The following is an 18,155-nucleotide window of genomic DNA, read 5'->3' on the forward strand; positions in this document are numbered from 1 at the left end:
TGGATTTTGAAGGGGGTGTTAAGACCAGTTCCTTTGGCTGTGGTGAATCCCTAGTGGGGTAGCCGTCGCGTAATAGCCCTGTAAATTTCCTTTAAGCCGCTGTTGGGGTGTGTGTGGTGGCCATTGTCGCACTGTTGTTGGGGCTGTGACAGACCCGGGCCATAGAAGGCTTCACAGTAGATAGAGCGAACCAGCTTTAACTGTCAGGAGAAAAAAATAGAAACTGGGAGACAGGAAATGGAAGGAATGAGAGGGGATGATGGTGGATGGTGAAGGGTACGAAGAGGTGAACAAGAGAGCAGAATAAGTAATGGGATGGGTGGACAAGAGGAGAGCGCTCAGGGAGATGCAATGCAGCGCGAAAGGAGAGACGAGGGGACACGCTGAGAGAGGGACGAAGTGATTGAAATACACCAAAGGGCCATAGAGACATAAAGATGCGAAGGTCAAAACAAGCAATGCTGCAGCGGGGAGGGGGGGGGGGTGTGAAAGGAAAAAGGGGGATGAGAGGAAGAAGATTTGTAATGCTGAGGATGGAGGAAGTGTGACTGGGGAGCAGAGTCAAGAGTGTTTAAAAAAAGATGTGAAATATGAAAAATGAATGAACGTAAATGTTTCTAATGAGAGGTCAAGTGTGACCAGGGATTACGCTCAAAGCACATCGGTGGGCGATGGAGAGAGGGGGAGGTTCCTGACAAATGGGGAGAAAGATTATCAAAGAACACAGACGGAGAGAGGAAGTTGAGAGAGGGTAGAGCTTTATAACTTGCAATAAAATAAGATTAATTAGAGAATAAGGGAGGAAGCAGAAACGATATATTCAGTCTCTCGCTCCACACGTTTATTTTGTCCCCCTGCCTCACTTTTGTTTCTGTCTTTCCCCATGCTCTCTCCCAGCACACTATAAAAACAGCTCGATTATGCCGCATACTTGAGCTGCAGAACAAATCACATTTGGGGAAGGGGAGTGTGGAGGAACCAGCACAGAGGCAGGAAAAGATTCCCACTGAGTCAGAAGAAGAGGAAGAAAGAGAGATTGCATGGCAAAGAAAGCCTATTGCAGCTTGGAAGGAAACTATTTCAAGGGTGGAGGGGGGAGAGGACAACATGAAGAGAGAAAAGAAGGGATGAAAAGATGGAGAAAAAGAGACAGCCACTAACGGGAGAGAGAGAGAGAGAGAGAGAGAGAGAGAAAGAAAGAGTTGCAACAATTCTCCTGAGGCCCAGGAGCTTTAGGACAGCTCCGATGAGAAAGATGCATGATGAGCAATGCAATAACAGATAAGGGAGAAGAGATGGAGGAAGAAGACAGGAAGAAAGGAAAAGGGATTGATGAAGGAAGGAGGAATAAAGGATTAGATCAGGCTGAAGATGGGAAGAAGAGGGATGGAGAGACTGGGGGTTTGAATAAAAGGAGAAAAGAGGAAGATGGTGAGAGTGAGATTAGACACGGAGGCAACCGGTGGAGAGAATTATGAGATGTGGACTAAGTGGAAGCGCGGGGGGGGGGTGAAAAAAGGAAGTGAAGGAGGACGGGAGAAAGCGAAAGAAAGAAGGTAATGAGGGAGACGAGAGCGAGATTTGTAAAGGATTATGTATTATTTATAGAGGGAATCTTTTTTTCCTTCTTTGCACTGGATTTGATTGGCAGAGTGCTGGCTCCCTGTGAGAGATGGAGTGATAATTTTAGACTGGGATAAGAAAAGGGGGGAGAGAGGGATTGGGGGAGAGTGGTGGGTCTGCATAAGGGAGTTATGGAGGAGAAAAAAAGTCAGTCAGCTATTTTAGAGAGTCAGTGCACTGCAAAGCTCTGTGATGAACCTGGAGCAACACACACACACACACACACACACACACACACACACACACACACACACACACACACATTGCAATCTTCATTTGCATACATACTGTGGAAACCGGCTCGCCTCGCTGACTCGGGGGATAACGGGAAACATGTACATCCAGATGGGGAGAGATGGAGAAGTTGCCAACGGACGACCCCATAAGAGTGGAAACTACGAGCTGCTGTTATTGTTTTAATTATAGCAGTAATAGCACGCCGTGTTGTGCATTGTAGTCTCCTGCAGCAATTCCCTTGTAAATCCGTGGCCGGCATGCAAAGAAAACACAAGCTCTTGGCCCGCTTCCCACTGAAAGATAATCAGAGATAATGAATAGGGACACATTGAGTGCACTACTTCAAGGATTTTTGGGGCAAATGGAGACAGCTCATCTCTTCTTCATCTCTTGTCTTTCGGTCGTATCGTCTCCTCTCTTCACTCTCGGAGACATGGGGAGAGTGAAATAAGGGCAGAGTGAAACCGAGGGAGAGGGGCGCAGCAAGGTGGTAATTCAGCCTGCTAACCCTGCACCACTGAGGCAGTTTCTAGAATTTACCGTGACCAAGGGTGAGCCAGCAGTCCACCTGGCTACCTCCCAAATCCCCCACTTTTAACTCTCCACTTCTCCCTTCATCCCCTCCATGTGTCCCTCTCTCCCCAGCCTCCCTCGGCTTATAACTCAACCCCATTGTGAGAAGGGCCCCAGAACAGCCTTGTCTTATGAATTTACCCGCCTATTATTTATTTATTTGTTTATGTGTTTTGAAATGATTGCCCTTCCTCGGATCTCCATTGCTGTACTAAATAAAAGCTAATCTTTTTTTGACCAGTGACGGCCAGGGTGGAGGCATTTCAAGTGATGCAAAGGACCTATTCACTGCTATGAAATACTGCCCCCGCTTGGTTGGAGAGAGAAGTGATTGTTGTTGTTCCCCGCACTGTTTTATCTCTCTGTTGATCATGGCAGTCAGTGCACTACCATCGATTGCTCTCAGCATTCTCTCTTACTATGATTCAACGCTTGTGGAGTATTTTATTATAGGCACTGGATTTAATGGAGGCCAGATTAATACCTCTGTCACAGAAGTTGATTCTCTCCCCCCCCTCTTTCCCTTCCCTGTGTGTACTATACTTACGCTGGTGATCAGAATCAGAGGCTTGTGGCCTTGATATAAATGGCAGCCTATAAAACCTACATTCAAGCTAAAGTGCTTTTACCCAGCTGTGTTACGAGCGAGAGAGGAATATGCGTCATCTCACGTATGCATTCGTCCAGCCCCCACCAGCTGGTATTATTATTCCCAAACCATCGCTTCCTAACTCCCTGCTATCATTTCCTGGTTAGAGTCCTCACCCGCCCCCCCACCCCCACCGTCTCTCCATCCCTCTGTTCTCTTCACCCAGATTGATCACCCACCAGCAGCCAGCAGGTGTTTCTGGGTGGCATCTCTCAGCGGGTGACGGCGGATGCCTGCCATTCGGCTCGCTACAGCGGTGGATGATTTTTCATTCTAACTTTTCTTTGTCGCTTTTCTTTGCACTTTACTGCTACGCCACTGCAACTCATTTCCTTTGAAGGGGTGACAGCTGTCAGATGAAGTGGATTTACAAATGAACAGCTAATTAGTTTTCTGGCCTCCTCCCATAAGCAAACTTTGGACCCCATTCTTTGTCTGGAGGCGCTCACCATTGAATCCTCACATTTACTTTGGTTCTAATGGGTCACCAAACACACACAGACGCTGCTCTGGCCAGGATGCACAGCAGGACTATTACAATTAACACGACTTAAAACAATGGAGGCCAAGCCCGGTTGCCCTGGTTATGAGTTATAACAGCCATTAGTAAAATAATTGGGATGACGGAGACAGGCCTTGATGGCCCCCGATATGAATCACAATATTGATGCAGAGCAATAATGACTACAATTAGTGTTAATTGTGAAGACTTTTTTTCGGTTCTGTGGAGTATTAGCGTCCCCTTTGTCTTAATCCTCTCTTGGTTTCTTTCTTTCTTCAGTTCAATATCCACTGTGTCTTTCTGTTTCCCCTGATGTGATGAATATGTGGGCTTTGAGTATTTCATTAAAAGAGATTAAAATCGAGGGGAGAATTACATTTGGATGAAGTTGGCAGGATCAGATGATGTCAAAGCGGCTTAATTGCAATATGCCAAGCCCTGCTCACACGCTCACCTATTGTGCATGTGTGTGCACAAACTTAAACTCAGGACACACCACCCGGTTGCAGATATAGACATTCGTTTTGGCCCAAAGCAGTCAAGTCAGCAACTTCTGCTATGGCAGCCACCATCTGTTTGTCTCACAACATTTCCTGCCTTCTCAAGGTGTTCAGAGCTCACAGACGCTGCTGGCCCCAGCAGTGAAATATATACAGTCCCGTCGTCTTTATCGGCACTTCTTATTGCCTGCTTTATCATCATGCTTCGATATTGATGTTGTTCTCTAAATCCTCCCCTCAGCAAACACTTTGCCAGAGAGAGAGGGAATGCAAATTGGTAAATACTTGTTTGGGGAGGCCAGCAAGCTGGTACTCTCTTCAAGGCAATCATAGTCCACTGCCGGCTGGAGCCTTATGGCTAATTGCGCATACATCATTTGAATTCAAACGATGCAACGGCCTGACCCACAAACAGAGGACGCTCCAATCAGATCATAATCAACATCCTCATTACTGACTGTCAGCAACATGAAAGGGGCTCCCCGCTGTTTCTCAGCCCCCAAGATGAAAATGTGGGGTTTAGGGGCTGGGCTAGTTAGTTTGAAAGATAATGTATGAAAGTTTCTGTGAGTGTCTGTGTCACACCACATATTTATGTGTGCATGCATCCACACATGAATATTCACACAGGTGTCCCAAAAACTGTTGAGTGATATTCCCCCCTCTAGCACTTTCCAAATACCTGTAATAAGAGCCATTACATTGGGATAATGGCGTGTAATCAATTTGTTCAGCTTGCACCTGGATGAGAAATGGAATTAAGAATGAGTGAAGTGCATTCGAGGCTGTCGACATGGTCTCACTGCTCTGCACCTTGCCAAGCTTTTCATACTGAGGCGATGTCGGAAACACCACAGTTTGAACTATTCGTAAACACACAGGTGGTGGCAGGGCCGCAGTCCAGAGTGTGATCAGATTGTGTGTGTTTGTGTGAGCCAAGCATTGTGTTTCAGTGTGTCCATGCATGTGTGTGTGTCTACTTTCAAGACAGACTGCCACTTAGAGACTTAATAAGGCATCTTGTATTCAAATGTGTGTGTTGATGCATTCTCCAGTTATTCCCACCAGCCAGAGGCAATAGGCCTGTTTGCATGTGTGCACGTAAAGAGATGAATAGCAGTAATTATAATCATCCCTATTATAATCATAAGAACATATTGTTCATAAGAAGCCTCTTTTACTTGTTGAGTCCTTTTTTCTCAAGCTCTCATGTTCTCAATCTCTCCATCTTCATCACTCTGTCTCCTCCTCTCTTTTACTCCCCCTCTCCATTTCTCCCTTGTTGTCTCCATTTGACAAATGGCCAGTAAATGAAGGATGCTTTAAGTAGTTTATTTTGAAAGGTTCTATCTCAAGTGCAGTACAAATTGAACATGTTTTTCTCCGCATCTGTTCCTAGTTTGTCCCCCCTCTTTTCTTCCTCTCCGTCATCCTCCCTCTCGCACACTATATTAACGTCTATCCCTCTCTTCCTCAGCCCGTTGTCAGGCGGTGCAGGCAGAGAATGTGACAGTCTTGGAGGGAGGTACGGCCCAGATCTCCTGCCGCCTGCAGAACTACGATGGATCAATCGTGGTTATCCAGAATCCCCGCCGGCAGACGCTCTTCTTCAACGGCACGCGAGGTGTGTATCTGCGTGCACGTTTGCCTGTGCAGACTAACTTAATCCATCTATGTGTCTGCATTTGCCCTCAGTTCCATTTGAAGCCAGCCTTTTAAGCACATTAGCAATGACTCACCAACACTTGCACTTTACATTTGTCTTATTGCAAATGTCCTCGCTTTGCCTTTGAAGCGATTTCACATTAAAAAGTCAGATAACCCCGGAGTTAATTTAGATGATGGTTTTTCTTTCTGCCCTAACAGTGTGACTGCTTTAACTGTTTTCAAAGCACAGTTCAAAGCTCTCTGCATAATCCATTTGTAACCCCTGTGATGAGATCAGAACTTATTACAGCTTCTCATTAGAGCATAACCTTGGCGTTCACAGGTTGTTTTTTTTAAAGCGGCTTTATGGCAACAAAATATGGTAACCAATTTTATAATGGATTTCATTGAGAGCCTCAGGGTAGACAAACGCTACTTGTTTATCTGAACTAATTAAGAGCAAAAGCTGCTACCTTTGCCATATTTTCTCTTAGAGCTGCTAGGCAACCTCTGAGCAAAAGAACAATGATCAAGGATTTTAAGCATTGCCTTTGAAATGTCTGTGGAGCTGCTTAATTGGAGCAAATGTTTTCAATACATTTTGTCGTCTAGCAAAAGGTATTTATGCCCTTAACGTAATCGTTGTGATAACTTCTTAAGACGTTAGCTTGGGCTCAAGGCTACGGAGTAAAAATGTGACTTGTAGCTGTTTACAATAAAGGGCAAGAGGGTGAATTTGAACATATTCAAACAACTCTGTTTTTAAGATGATGTCAGCCTAGCAACCCAATGAATGCTCTGATATATATAATGCCAATATATCAAATTCAGCCTCATTCCACTTTATACTCCATAATCAATAAACTGGTAGAATATGTTATTCAACAATTACACAAATGACCAGTTTCAAATATGTACAGAAGCGCTTCTTCCTATTTTGAACACAACAACAGCAAGAGTTACATATTTAAGATTAAGATAACTGTATTAATCCCAGAGGGGATCTTCAGTTCTTCTCTCTGTTGTTATTTTACAATTATACAGATAGGCCCGAAATACACACATGCACACTCAGGACCTATGGACATTAGGGCTGTGCATCTTCACTGGTCTCACGATTCGATTCGATTACGATTATCCTGTCAACGATTCGATTCAATTCGATATCCCGATGCATCCCGATGCATCACGATTCATACCAATGCGTTGCATCCTCAATTTTCGATATTACTGCACATGGCTTATTTTTCATCAATGCATACATGCAGTAAATACATATGAACTCTCTTTTTAATATTTAGAAAGTGCTTCAGAAATCAATAACATAAATGTCTTGACATTCATTTATAAACCAAAATAAATGAATTTTATAGGTCTAGCCTCCCTATATCTGTGTGTGAAATTGTTCCATCCTCAAAAACAAAAAGTCTAGCTGCAGCTTCTAGCAACAGTCTTCTGTTAAAAAAAGGACACTGAATGTCCTGAATGTGGCATCACACACAGGACTTGAGTCTGACTTGAGTATTTACAATAGCATATACAAACAAAAATAGTGCATGTGGGTGCACACTTACATTCTCTGTCTTACTGTTACATAAATCCCATGAATGTATGAGATTAAGTTAGCTTCATTATATCTCAGTGATTAAGTGAATAATAAAGTTTCTATCAGGTCACTATCAGCCTGTCACTCATTATTTTCAGGGAGGGGGCGGGGTTTGGAGGAACGGAGAGGAGACGGTGATCGCGGAAGCTTTTTTCCTCCTGCCTTCACAAACTTTACACACGTATATATCGTCTGAAAATTGCTAGAGGACATTCATACTCTGCAATCCAAGACTTAATTAAATCCACCAAAAACCGGACATGATTGTAACGCGATTATTTTTGAAAAACATAAATCCCTGTGTCTCTGAGCCGCAGCGACACGGAGTGATTCAGAGCGGGTCCTTCTGCTGTTGGTTCTGGACTGGTGGTGTTGTGTTGGTGGATAAAGCAGACTGCTCCGTGTTTGGTGTTGCTGTGCCGCTGTGCCATTGTCACGTATGTTCCCTGATCTCTGCGTCACCGACCGATTTGATATTAAAGTGACAGAAAAAAAAAACGTTATAGTAAAGCCGCGGCCGGAAAATCAGGAAGCAACGTTACTACGCTATAACCGATTATCTTCCGTCACTGCATCGATACCGAATCGTCCACGTCCGCATCGCAATGCATCGTAGAAACGATTATTTTCAACACCCCTAATGGACATGCACTAAAGGAGAGGTGGCAGAGCGAATGGACGGCCAGTGTTCCCACTCAGTCTGTGACATGACATTCAAGCCAGTTCCAATGTTATCAACTGGTTAGAATAAAGTCCAATCTAGAGGGGTTAAACATGTCCAAAAGTGGTTGCCATGCTTATTTTAATAAATTCATTTACATTGTCGTAGAGGTTGCACTGCAGGTCAGTTTTTCCAGAGGGAGTGTTCTTAGTACCTTCTTACACCAATCATCTAGTGCAGGCATGGGCAAACTAAGGCCCGCGGGCCATATACGTTGGGATTTTGAATCCGGCCCGCCGAATATTGGTACAAAATTGTCCAAATTATAGTAAAGACCGCATTCATTTTGCCTTTTTCCTGCAATACCCGGCATTTCAGTTGATCCCACTAGATGGCGCACTCTAGACACAATTGACCTTTGCTGGAGTCTGGTCTAGTCTCTCAGCTGGCCCCATTCGGCAACCCGGCAAGATCCAAGAACAAAATACGTTACGCTTACATTGGAGGAGGTTGAGATTAACCTGAGCAATAACAGTTCATGGCGAGTACGGCGAATAGCTACAAGTTGTAACAAGCAGTAGCACTGAGCAAAGTGACTAGAACGCGACCACACACTTATAAAAAACACTTATATAAAGTCAGGCAACACTAACCAGGCTTAGTGTGATTCTGTTTATTTTACCTTACTTTAATAACCATCCGTTCACTGTTATTGACCATTGTGAAGAGGCAGACGTTTTCCTGTTGTTTTGTATTATTGCAGCTATCGGATGGAATCAATACATGGGCTACATGTGGCCATCACAAGTAAAATCATAACAAAAACTACCTAAAATATGCGTGTAGAAATCGACTTATGCCACAATATGATAGCAACAAGTAGTCAAGATAGTCTGATTAGCTTCGGTTGCTATGCTAACATCACCTGCAGAATGCCAGAGAAACTTTCATAACAGCGTTGTGATGCCAAACAGCTTTCAAACTAAAACACATTCACTTATGGGGACCGGGGATATTTATCAGCTGCTTGTGTGACAGTCAGACAATGAAAACTTTACAGCAGCCGCTGCCGCGAGTTAACGGGAGAATAAACTCCGGTAGACGAGCAGCACAGCAGCGGGCAGTAATGCAGCTGAACCACATTAATAAACAATTGCACCACGGCACTCTGGAGAAAGGTATAAACTTGGAGAAGTAGTTCTTTAATTTAATCTGGCTTCGTATGATTAAAAAATACCAGACGCTGTCCTCTATTGATGTTGTGAGCGGTGTTGCGGAGAAAATCAGCGACGTAAAACACTGCGTGGGTCATAAGAAGGCACGTAAACGGTTACGTCATGACGCAATGATGCAATAATTCACCTTTGAACCTAATTCACCTTTGAACCTGCATATGTAACAATGAGTGGACCAAAGAAAAGAAAAGTCGACATTGAGTGCCGAGTGTTTAATGAGGAGTGGACAGCTAAAAAAAATGTCACCGATCTGCTACTGGCCCGGCCCATCTGTCAAACTTTAAAACTCATAGTGGCCCCCGAGCCAAAAAGTTTGCCCACCCCTGATCTAGTGCATAGCTGTCCTGCGGGATATCTGGAGTGTAACACAAGTCTTTCTTGCTAAATACGATAAATATGGTCATTATTTGCACTTTCCAATTTAGTATCCTACAGAAGAGATGATAGCTTCAGGTCATACCCTATCAAGGTACCCATGTTGTCAGGAAAGACACAGTGTAAAGACAGTGTAAGTCATATTTTTTCTTCAAGCCCCCAATTTACACCATACGGAGCCTTTACTTGCCATAGCTTAAACACAGTTAAAGTGACCAAACAGTTTGACAGGCAGATCAGAAACCCTAAAGCCCTCTGAAAGGACACCTGCTGAACTATTGTCAGATAAACTCTGCACTCAACAGTGTATTGTATATCTACATCCCAAGATCTGATCCTTTCTCTGAATGGTCTGCCCACTCACTCAGTCTGACATGCTGCTTTAAAAATAGTTTTCATAGGTTATGATTTAGATTGCTCTGCTGTTGTTTGACAGGTGCTAATTATCCCAGCGTGATTTTGACTTTCAGAGAGTCTGTTTGCTGAGCTAACTTCAATCAAGCTGCTCTAATTGAGGGTGGCTGAGTTCCAGACGTTTATCAAAATATAGTCTTACACATCGTTATTTTAGTCTCAATCTGATATTGTTACGCAGGCCATATGTTTGAACTGCAAATAAAGCTTTCAGTTTAGCTGGATTTATTTGAGTTGAAATGAGGACAGCGTCGGAGGCCAAAATGGTTGTTTGAAATATAACAGTGTTTGTATTTGTCTCATGGCTTTTAAGCTTGTGATCGATGACACATTTCTCATTTTCGAGGACTATTAAGGTCACACACAGCCTTAACACGACTGCATATTCATCATCTTTCTAATAAGTGAAATGGCAAATATATTCAGTGCTAACCGTATTAAGTAGTAGATCGGTCAAAAGAATACATGTCAAAACTGCAGTTATGTATATGCTTAATCTGCTTCGAACAACACAAAGCTTGCAATTCAGAAGCATCAATATGTATGTAAATGTACCTACTGCATGGTCTGAGGTTTTTCTTTGTGAAAGTTTCTGCTTGAACACATTGAATATTTACAAATCCTTACAATTTTGATCAGTTGTAATAACATTGATTCAACAATCAAGACTCCCACGTCAAATCAGAGTCAGTGAATATTTTCTGATGCATGCCGAGATCTGACAAAGAATTCGGAGAAGACTTAAGAGCAGCCTTCAGTTTTCACCGCTACAGCATTCAAATATTCTTGTTCCACACACCCTTTATTCACTCGTTAGTCTCCTGGATCACGAAGTGACCTTAATTAGGTATTTGAGGTCGCTGCTTTTGGAAAAACTTACTTTCAACTTTCCCCCCAATTCCATCAGATCAGCACTGCTGGTAAGTTCCATTAAGTATTCAAACAGAGCTGCCCCCTCTGCTCTCCCACGAGAAATGGACTTGCACCCTTTCGGAAAGTATGATGAAGCTTAATCACAGAGAGGAAGAAGATAGAGAAAATGAGAAAGGATACAAATAATAGTGGTTCTTCCCCCTCTATTATTTGTGTGGCGCCGGGTGGAAGGTAAAGGAAGACACAGCATCAGAAAGAACCGGGAAAGGAAGTAATAAGGGGTGAAGACGCCGATAGCATTAGGAAACTATCCAAGGGTTAGGTAAGGTACAAAGTATAGATGGCTTTCCGTAACTAATTTGGCTCCGGTTAGCACAGAAAAAGCCTCGTTAATTACATCTGACTGGCTCTCTACCTCCGTGTTTGCTCCATCACTCGCTGTAGAGCTCTTCCATTTCTGCCTATCGCCCAACTGGTGCCCAGATATCAGGCTAACAAACTGAGACCTTTCTGTGCCGAGCCATTCCACACTAACTGCCCAAATAGAGGCGCAGCTGTAAGTGCTGTGAATTAGGCTGCCTGCTTTGCAAGTGAGCAACCAGCCGGGGGTGTGTTTTATGAGATTGTGGGGACTGATAGCTGTAATAGAGCGGTGGAACTAAGCAAATGGACCTTTTCTCTTCAGTGGTCCGTATCCCTCTTTCTCCCCAACTCTCCTCAGCATGCAAATGAGCCAGGACAATAAAGGTGAACTTGGACTTGAACAGAAGTCTGACATTTAGTTGCCATTTAGTGCGGAAAGAGAAGAAAGATTTACCTATCTGGGGGGAACAGCTCTTTGACAATGCCCTGGTTGCCATCCGGTGGAGGGGACATTATTTGTGGGGTTGTGTGGAGAGATTAGTTTGGTGTACTTCCAGGACTAATGGACTGACTCCATCGCTTCGGGCCACTCTCTCAGTCCCCTGTGGTTTTTTGTCTCTATCTGTATTGTATTTTCCCGCCTGCCGCATTATGAAGCTATATTAGACTATTTCTCTCAGTCTCTTTTCCTCCTCAACTCTCTCGCGCACACACAAAGCCAATATCAGTACTGTAGAGGCTGTGTTGTGATGAATTATGCCGGGAGATGGCTGGTTGTTACATCAGTGAAGTGTGTACGCTTGCCTGCGTGAGCCAAAGCCAACACAAAGGAGCGGAGATAGGGACGGAATCAAATAGAAATGGAGAGTGAGGGAGAGGTTTCACAGTGAAGTCGATACGAAGCGGGTCACCAATCAGAATCTATGGGCATCGAGCCACTGTCACCCACAAACTGTTATTAGCGTTATTTGTTATTATCACCATTTTTCTCTCCATTGATTTCATTCTTTCTTGAATAACAAAAGAGAAATTGTTGCATGTTTAACTTTTTCATTCTCTCTTTGCCATCTTTTCTTTCTTCTTTGTGCCTCGATGGGGTTGGCGAGGGTAGCTGATGTCCACGGCTGCACAATTTAGAAAGCTGATGTGTTTTTGCTCTTCGTTTCCAATCTTTGGTTATTACTCAAAGTCTGAATTGCAGTGTTTACGCTGTTTACAATTGTAGCATTTAGCCTGTCTATCACTGACTCAAAGGGCAGCACTACTCAATGTAATAGCCTTCCTTAAACTCATTTTGAGTTTTGCATTAAGCCTTATTTGCATAGTAGATTTCAAAAGGTTGAACAAGTGCTTCACAGCGAAGAAAACAATAATGATTCAAACTTAATAAGATCCATTATAAAAGGGCCAGACACTAATTAGAAATCGGCTTAAAGGGATAAAACAATTATTTGCAAAGAGAATGAATGAATACATTCTAGTAAAGGATAGTCCAATAATTGCTTGGGAAAATTAACAAGCTTCTTCCTCAAGTTGGAAATGAGAGACCCAAGACATCTGTTATGTTGTATCAATGAAGAGCCTGGAGCTACTCCATTGAGACTGACTTTGCAAACTCTCTCTGAACTTTTTCATATCAACTCAGTTTAAGATTTAGCAGCACCATACATTCTCGAGCAGAAAATCGTCTGGTGTGATGTCACGGACCCTTTTCTCCAATGTTTTCCAGTTTTTTTCGTCTGCAGCGCTCTCCATGGGAGGGACATCGCAAATTACCACTTGGTCCAGACTGTGGGAGATAGAACTGGCTGTTTGCTAATACAGAGCAAACTATCTGAAGGCTAAGGAATAAGTCCAAAGCCGAACATGTCATATCACTCAATTAAAGCAGCCTTCGCTTCTCTTGTGCATGCTGTGCTTGCCAATAACTCGCTGCAAAGAGATGAATGCACTATATGAGGAAGATAAACAAGTAAAAACGTCAGATATATCATTGACATTAATTAAGACAATCGTGATGTTATTCATGCCAAGTGCAAGCAACCACTTCTAACTAATATTACACAACTGCCGAGCAAAAAAGTAAAAGCACTTTAAACCCTGAAACCCAGACCTGTGATTCTAAACTAGCCTGTCACTATGTTTGTCCTGTAAGTGGCAACATCAGCTAACCTACATCTACAGATCTGAGCTGTTATTACTCTCTGAAGGTTTGCTTCAACCTGGCTCTAAACCTCTGAATGTCTGGCCACAGCGCAGATGTTCTCACCAATTTATGAAGGTCTAGTGTTGTGGTCATTGACAGTTGTTTCCCTCAATTGGAAGCCAATTAGTATGTTCCAGGAATATGCCAAAAATAAGACCACTGACAGGCAGAAAGCACGTCTATGTTGAGGCCGGCAACCAATTTAGTCGCTACTAAGACGGCTGTGTTAAATGAGAGAATGGAAGGATCTCTTTCTTATCAATCTCTGAGGCAGGCTACACACTCTCTGACCTATGATATTAATTTACCAAGCCGGGCTAGTTCCTCTGCAGCCCACTGGATATAAAACGGAATAATTTGCACATCACTTGCACCCCTAGGCCAACTGCTTCGGCTGAACAGATACATACAAAACTATTGACGGTGGCAGAATAGACTTTCAGAAATACAAAACAGCATGTCAAGCCCGTAACAATGTAATACACAATTGCAAATCAGTAAAATGATTTAGCAAGGTTTTGCCTTGGTATAAATACTCTGTAATTAAGCAAACTGAGCTGTGTGGGTGAGGTATAAACCTGCTCCATTGGGTAATTCTCACCAAAATAAAAACTAGCAACAATCTTGTGAATGGATCACCCCACCGAACCAGGCCGATAGTCCCTTCCCTGTTTTCTAACCCTTACATCCGTCACCCTTAATCAGAACAAATGCACCTTCAAACTAAGTCTCAATAACACACCTTAAAAGTGTTGTTACTCCGTCTTGCTTGGTTGAAACGCTGTCGCTGTGACTGGCAAAGTACTTAAAGCTGCCTCTGAGGTCGTTTCCACTCCAATAGGAATCTCCAAAAGCACATTTTGCCATGTAGACACACAGAGAGACTCACACTCTGAAAACAATACCAGTGTCACTGTCACGGCTGGTAATAACGCCAGCAAAAGGCTGCCAGTAAAAGTGTTGAAACAAGTTATTTAATATGACACTCTTTGGCAGTCTCAGCTTGTGTGTGCGGAATATTTCAAGCAATCAAAGCACCGTGACAAAAACAATTCTTAATGCTCCGAGTCTGTCCCTGAAGCCTTAGAACAGAAAAAAACAATCAATTATACTGACCCAGAGTTAAATCCTTTTTGTTGTTGTTTTCCCATTGGTTTTACCGTTACTCTTTATGTGCAGAAATACAGAATTTATTTGAATGAAGTCTCACTTCACTGATTTCTTTTCTACCGATGACTGATGTACTCACCTTCCCTCTCCTTGTCTCTCTTCCTGTCCCTTGCCCCCCATCGTCTCATCCATCACACCTCCCATCTCATCCTCCTTTCCCCACTCCCCTCCCATCCCATGCTGTCTCTCTTCCGCCCCCGCCTCCATACCCCACTTCTTCCTCTCCCCATTGTCTCTGTCCACCCCCCAGCCCTGAAGGACGACCGTTTCCAGATGGTGCTTTTCACCCCGAGGCTGGTGCGCATCACTTTGACCAACGTCAGCGTGTCGGACGAGGGCGGCTACTTCTGCCAGCTCTACACGGACGCCACTCACCACCAGGTGGCGACGCTCTCCGTCTCCGTGCCCCCGGAGACGCCCACGGTGGAGGTGAAGCAGGAGGCCGTGGAGGGGGGGGAGGTGGAGCTCAGCTGTATGTCTCCACGCAGCAAGCCGGCCGCCACCCTGCGCTGGATGCGTAACGGACGGGCGATTCCAGGTACCTTAACAAGGCTCTAAAGGATTGCTTGACTACTCTGAGATGTTGAAATAAAGAATGTGTTTTATTTTCACAAAATGTAACAAGTACAACCATTATGTAAAAGCACAGATGCTACACTCCAGATTTTCTCACACTACTTCACACAATAACAAAGTAACACATTTTAATTCACATACTGCTTTACTGCTGATAAATCTGAGCCACCCATCCGTTTGATACCTTGATCTATCCTTCTTTCCTTCTCTCTGTCTCCCTTGGCTTCTCTCAATTAGAGGAGCACTTGACTCAATAATACATCTGAGGCTAATTTTTCTCTCGCCTTCAGTCTGTTTAGCCCCCGAGAAATCACTCTTTTGCACTCCACCGTTAAATCAGCATTTATATATAATGCCACTTTCTGATTTGAATTCCTCAAAAACCTTGTAGAGTTGACTGAGCACCAAAAGGAAAAAACACTGTTTGACAAATGTATGCAAAGCATCTCTCACTCAGGCTTATGGCTATTATTTTCTCCATCTCAGATTTGAATAAATACAGACAAACATTGTTTAAAAGTACAAATTGCCGTCAAATGTGTTGCATTATTCATTTGTTCGCACTCGATGCACTCAAATAACTCACACAGACGGGATAAAGTAGTGTGAGATAATCTGGTGTCAACCGTTTTTAGGGACATGCATCGAGCAATGCTTTGTCCTTTCAAAGTACATTTCAGCTGTCCCCTTTTTTACCTTTCTATTTCTGTCTGACACCAAACGTCTCTTTCATCCCGTCTCCTCTCTCTTTCTGTCAGTATGCCATCATTCTGTTTCTTTCTCTCTGTCCTTCCCCTTTGCTCTTTCCTGTTCTTTTCATCTAATATCCCTTTCTTTTTCCCCCTTTAAATATCAACGGTGACAAAAACGTGACGCTCGTCAGCCGGGTTACTGGTTGCAAAGGGCTTTAGTAGTCAAAGACACAGAGAGAGTAGCACTTTCTTTTCTTGCCTGATCATTTACTTACACTTTTCTCTCCTCCTGTTTCCTCTTCCCTTATCTCCTCTTTCCCCTAACTTCTGATCTAGGTTCCACTCTTCTCCTTTCCTCCTGTTTCCTCCTATTTCCTTCCCTCCCTGTATCACCCCCCATCCCTCCCCTCTCTTTTGGCCCTGAGTTAAATGAGACACTAAAGGTTGGAGGCAGATCAGGACAGATATGGGAAAGCACTCTTTAATTAAGACACTATCTCCCCACCGCTGCTTTAGTCCGTCTCATCTGCACCCACCGCGTCTCTCGCTTCGATTAGACTTCCTCTCATTTGCTCCACGGCCGTAATTGAAAACTCAGCGCGATATAAGTCATATTGTTGTATTCTGCCTGAGCAGGCATACACTCCCAGTATGTGAGCATGTCGCCCTGCTGTTCCTCCTCCCTCCTTCTGTCTCTCCTCCTCCTCTCTTTTCGCGTCTTTCTTCCTCTCTGCATCTCACTTGGCCCTCTTAACGTCCTCTTTGATGTATGGACTTCTCATCTCGCTGCAGCCTTTCTCACCCCCTCCCATAAATCATGCCCGTTTTGCTGCCCTCTCTGTCTGAGTCCCTCTCTCCCTTTCCCTTTCTTCTCTCACCCTGGTCTTTTGACGCCAGTCCCTCGCCGTGTCTAGCTCAGTTAAATAATTAAATTTGGTTATGAGTTTTCTCTTATTTATCCCTCTCTCTCCTCCATCTCTCTCTCTCTTTCTTTCTCACACACACACACACTAAATATTCAGTTGATTTGCCCTCTGCAAACAAACAGTTATGCTGCTCATAATTGCCTTGAAATATAGATGCAAATTGCTTTCTCTATTATCTCTCTTTTTATTCTGTCCTCCACCTCTCAGACTCCCTTCCACAGGTACCTAGTGCTGCTGCAAAAAGCTCATTCATCAGCCACTAACTTCTTCTAACTCTGTCCCATTTCAGTCTGCTCACTTCTTCCAGCCACGTCCTCTCTTCTAAAAGTCTCCTTTCCCTCCCTCCCTCCCTCCCTCCCTCCCCCCTGCCTCTCCACCATAGGTGTGATGTAGCAGCGGGGGGACGGAGGCATGTTTTGGCTGCTTGCTTGTTTCTCTGCCACTCCAGCTGTCTTCTCGCCCTCCATGTTCTCATCCTGTCTTCCTCTCTCCAGGTGTGGTATCCCAGCAGGACAACGCCAAGACGTTCAGCGTGTCCAGCACCATCCGGATCCCCGTGGAAAGGAAAGACAACGGGGCGGCGCTGAGCTGCGAGGCGTCTCACCCGGCGCTCAGCGGGCAGAAGAGGATCCGACACTATCGCCTGGATGTGTATTGTAAGTCTCTCCTTCAAGCTAACTGTATTGCTGTCGTTGAAGTTCCCATGAGGTCTATTCATTATAGCGTTTCACTTTAACGCCAGCAATTATTTTGTCAAGGGTAGCAGCCTCATTTTTCAAACGGTGGATATCTCATTTTAGAATGAAGTTCATTTGTATACACAAGCCAGGATTTTTAACAGAGTGATATTCAAAGCTGCCCTGAATGGGACCTGCTCTCATTAAAACCTAATACATACACATCTTATCACGCAGAGCTGGCAGAAGCGGGCCTGCAGCCAGATGAGGGTCCTGGCCTGAGGTCTGAGGAAACCCGGGTCACATTATTATGTGCATTGATTCGAGTTCTGTTCTGGGATTGATTGATTTTCCTGTCTTATTTGCTTAAATTGGTATTCTGTGAATATCTGCACATCCAGGCCAGCCAAAGCAAACTACTGAGAGGCTTAAATGTATTACTGGCTTAAGTCTAATGTTCACGCAGGGCAGCAAATTCAGACATCTTTATTTTAAGATGAATTATCAATATTTTCACAAATCTTTAGACTGTTCAGTGGGATTAATATAAAAAATGTCAGGCAGCTATAATTGATATCCTTGCCAAAGTTTAAAATTCATTATTTAATATATTAATACGAAATGTAAATCCATTTGATTTTCTTCTAATC

The 18,155-nt window shown here is 43.8% G+C and overlaps 1 protein-coding gene across 5 annotated transcripts in view; it reads left to right on the forward strand.

Annotated features, from left to right (window-relative positions):
- cadm4 (cell adhesion molecule 4) overlaps window positions 1-18,155 on the forward strand; it is a 165,341-nt gene that overhangs the window by 126,706 nt on the left and 20,480 nt on the right. For all 5 annotated transcript variants that reach the window (XM_034233385.1, XM_034233391.1, XM_034233379.1 and 2 more), the window contains exons 2-4: window positions 5,562-5,708; window positions 14,885-15,172; window positions 17,323-17,484. In XM_034233385.1, coding sequence (XP_034089276.1) covers window positions 5,562-5,708; window positions 14,885-15,172; window positions 17,323-17,484 — 597 coding nt within the window. The remainder of the gene's footprint in view (window positions 1-5,561; window positions 5,709-14,884; window positions 15,173-17,322; window positions 17,485-18,155) is intronic.

This window comes from Gymnodraco acuticeps, unplaced genomic scaffold (assembly GCF_902827175.1).
Source record: "Gymnodraco acuticeps unplaced genomic scaffold, fGymAcu1.1, whole genome shotgun sequence".
NCBI classification, from domain to species: domain Eukaryota; kingdom Metazoa; phylum Chordata; class Actinopteri; order Perciformes; family Bathydraconidae; genus Gymnodraco; species Gymnodraco acuticeps.